At 47.0% G+C, this 3,062-nt stretch overlaps 1 protein-coding gene across 1 annotated transcript; it reads left to right on the top strand.

Annotated features, from left to right (window-relative positions):
• Positions 1-909: 909 nt before the first annotated feature.
• ETH_00035345 (M16 family peptidase, putative) lies at positions 910-2,915 on the top strand (the record flags this gene model as incomplete). The annotated part of the gene is made up of 2 exons (XM_013379028.1): positions 910-2,808; positions 2,884-2,915. Coding segments are annotated over 2 exons (1,931 nt in total), but the record flags the coding sequence as incomplete, so codon positions are not given.
• Between the last annotated feature and the right edge of the window lie 147 nt (positions 2,916-3,062).

The following is a 3,062-nucleotide window of genomic DNA, read 5'->3' as shown; positions in this document are numbered from 1 at the left end:
TCAGCAGCAGCAGCAGCAGCAGCACGCGGAAACGGACCAGCAGCAGCAGCAGCAGCACGCGGAAACGGACCAGCAGCAGCAGCAGCAGCAGCAGCAGCAGCAGCAGCAGCAGCAGCAGCAGCAGGAGCAGCAGGAGGAGGAGGCTTTGGAGGACCTTCTGGAGTCTCTGCAGCAGCAGCAAGGATTGTTTGTTGCAGACAAAATTCAAAAAGTGATTTTGGAAGAAGCAAATCCAAAAAAGATAAATTTAAAAGCAATTAAATCCATTATTCAAAGAGACCTCATGCAGTTCCAGTTTGCCCTCGAAACTTCCCCGCACTCGACTCGTAAGAATTATTATTATTTATTTATTATTTATTTATTATTTATTATTTATTATTTATTTATTATTTATTGTTCATTATTTATTTATTTGTTGTTTATTCATTTAATTCAATAATTACCTAATTAATTGACTGATTAATTCAATTAGTTAATTGAATAGTCTATTAGTTAGTTAAATTACTGAATTATATTAAGTAATTAATTAATTAGTTACACTAATTAATTATATTAAGTAATTAATTAATTAGTCAATTAATTTTTTAATTAATTCACTAATTAATTGCTGCATTTGTTTATTTATTTATTATTTATTATTTATTTATTACACTTTTACAAGAAATGGATACGTAATAAATAAATGGTGAAAATAATAATAAATAAATAATAAATTAATCACATAAATTAAATAATTAAAGAAGTAATTAAATAAGCAATTAAATAATTAATTAAACAATTGGTTAAATAATTAATTGAATAGTTAATTAAACAATTAATTAAGTAGTTAATTGTGTAATTAATCAAATAAATAATAAATAAATAAATAAATGAATAAATCAATGAATACTGTTTTGTTTTGTGCTGCAGTTATTGAAATAATCAATGAGTACTTTTTGTACGGCAGCAAACCAGAAGAGCTGCAGCAGCAAATGGATCAGCCAAAGATTGCTGCTGCTTTGCTGCAGCAGCCGGAGTCTTACTGGGCGAACGTTTTGCTGCAGTGGTTTGCTGCTGCTCCTGCTGCAGTGGTTTGCTGCTGGCCGTCGCGGCGGCTGCAGCAGCAGCAGGCGGCAGCAGACGCAGCAGCAGCAGCAGCAATTCGCCAGCAAGTTGGCAGCAGCAAACTGCAGCAGCTGCAGGATTATATTGCTGCTGTCAAAATCAAACAAAGTCAAAAACCCCCGCAGCAGCTTTTAGACAAAGTCCCTTTTGCTGCTCTTGATGCTGTGTCTCTCTTCAAGCCCGAAGTTGCTGCTAACTTCCCTCTCCCTGCAGCAGCAGCAGCAGCAGCAGCAGCAGAGGGCGCGGACGAAGAAGCAGCAGCAGCAGCAGAGAAGATACAGGGCTGCAGCAACTTGCTGCTGCTGCTGACCAGCATTCCTTCCCAGTTTGTGTCTCTTTGTTTAGTTGTTCGAATACCGCAGCACTGGAGCAGCAAGCAGCAGCTGCTGCTGCTGCAGCTGCTGCTGCTGCTGCAGGAGTGTGACATTGAAATAACCCGCAAGGAAGCCAAAATGCTGCAGCTAGAAGACGACCTCATTGAAAAGGGCATTGCTGCTGCTGCTGCTGCTGCTGCAGCGGCAGCAGAAGAAGAAGGAACAGCAGCAACAGCAGCAACAGCAGCAGCAGCAGATGAAGATGAGACTCCTGTGCGGCTGCCGCACTCTGTGCTGTCGAAGCTGCTGCTGCAGCTAACTACGGGCCACAGCGTGAGCTGTGGGGCGAGCAGCAGCAGCAGCAGCAGCAGCAGCATCGGGTTTGCTGCTGGGGCGTTCCGGGAGCTCGTGTCTGTGCAGCTAACTGCTGCTGCACACAACTTCGAGCTGCTGCTGCTGCTGCTGCGGGCGATTTGCTGCTGCGTCTGCATCGAGGGTTCTCGGGTGTATGTACAGCTCAAGAAGCAGCAGAAGCAACTCTTGAGACTTAAAAGAAAACCTAATTATTTGCTGCTGCAGTTAGCAGCAGCAATTTGGTTCGACAGAAAAGCAATGGTCAACCTCGCGGGCTGGGGCAGCAGCAACAAAGCCACTGCAGCAGCAGCAGCAGCAGCAGCAGCAGCAGAGGCAGACGGAAAGAAGGCCGAAGCAGCAGCAGCAGAGCCCGCCACACCAGCAGCAGCAACAGAACCCACTGCAGCAGCAGCAGCGGCACCAGCAGATGCAGCAGCAGCAGCAGCAGACGCAGCAGCAGCAGCAGGTGCAGCAGCAGCAGCAGCAGGAAAGGCCGCCTTCAAGTCCTACCTTAAAGAGCTTACTGAGGTGTATCGACAGCTCTTCGCAACCCCACAAAAGCTGCTGCACTTAACAGCAGATAAAAAGCTGCTGCCAAACAATTTTGTGGAAAAGATAAATGGACTTTTTAATTCAAATAAAGACAATAAGCAGCAGCAAACAGCAGCAGCAGCAGCAGCAACAGCGGCAGGAACGGAGCCCCTGCACAGCTTCCTCGGCATTCGGCTCGCAGCAGAAGATAAAGTTGGGAGGCAACCAGCAGCAGCAGCAACAGCAGCAGCAGATAATGCAGCAGCAGCAGCAGCAGCAGCAGCAGCAGAACCCGAGACACTGGCGCCAGCAGAACCAGCAGAACCAGCAGCAGCAGCAACAGCAGCAGCAGCAGCAGCAGCAGCAGCAACAGCTCGGGTGGTTGTGGGACTGGGCTGCAGCAGCGCGTCGTACGTACAGGCCACAGTTGAAGCAGCAGAAGGGTTTTCAAATCCAGAGTTTGCTGCCCTTCTAATTCTTTCAGAATGCTGCTCCATGATGGAAGGTAAACCCTAAACCCTAAACCCTAGTCCCTAAACCCTAAGCCCTCAGTTTCAGCGCTTGGAAGCGCTGTGCGCAGACCCCAGAGCCAGGCCCTCACAAGCCCGCTAGCCTAAACCCTAAACCCTAAACCCTAAACCCTTTTAGACCATCTGCCCTAAACCCTAAACCCTCGCTGCAGCGCAGCACTTGCTGCTTGCCAGTTCGTTCTCGAGAAGCTGTCGGCACCGTCCAGAATTCAGGTCTAGGGCTCAGGGT

This window comes from Eimeria tenella, genomic scaffold (genome assembly GCF_000499545.2).
Source record: "Eimeria tenella Houghton genomic scaffold, Eth_scaff1320, whole genome shotgun sequence".
In the NCBI taxonomy this organism is placed as follows: domain Eukaryota; phylum Apicomplexa; class Conoidasida; order Eucoccidiorida; family Eimeriidae; genus Eimeria; species Eimeria tenella.
This window is presented reverse-complemented; position numbering and strand designations above follow the sequence as displayed.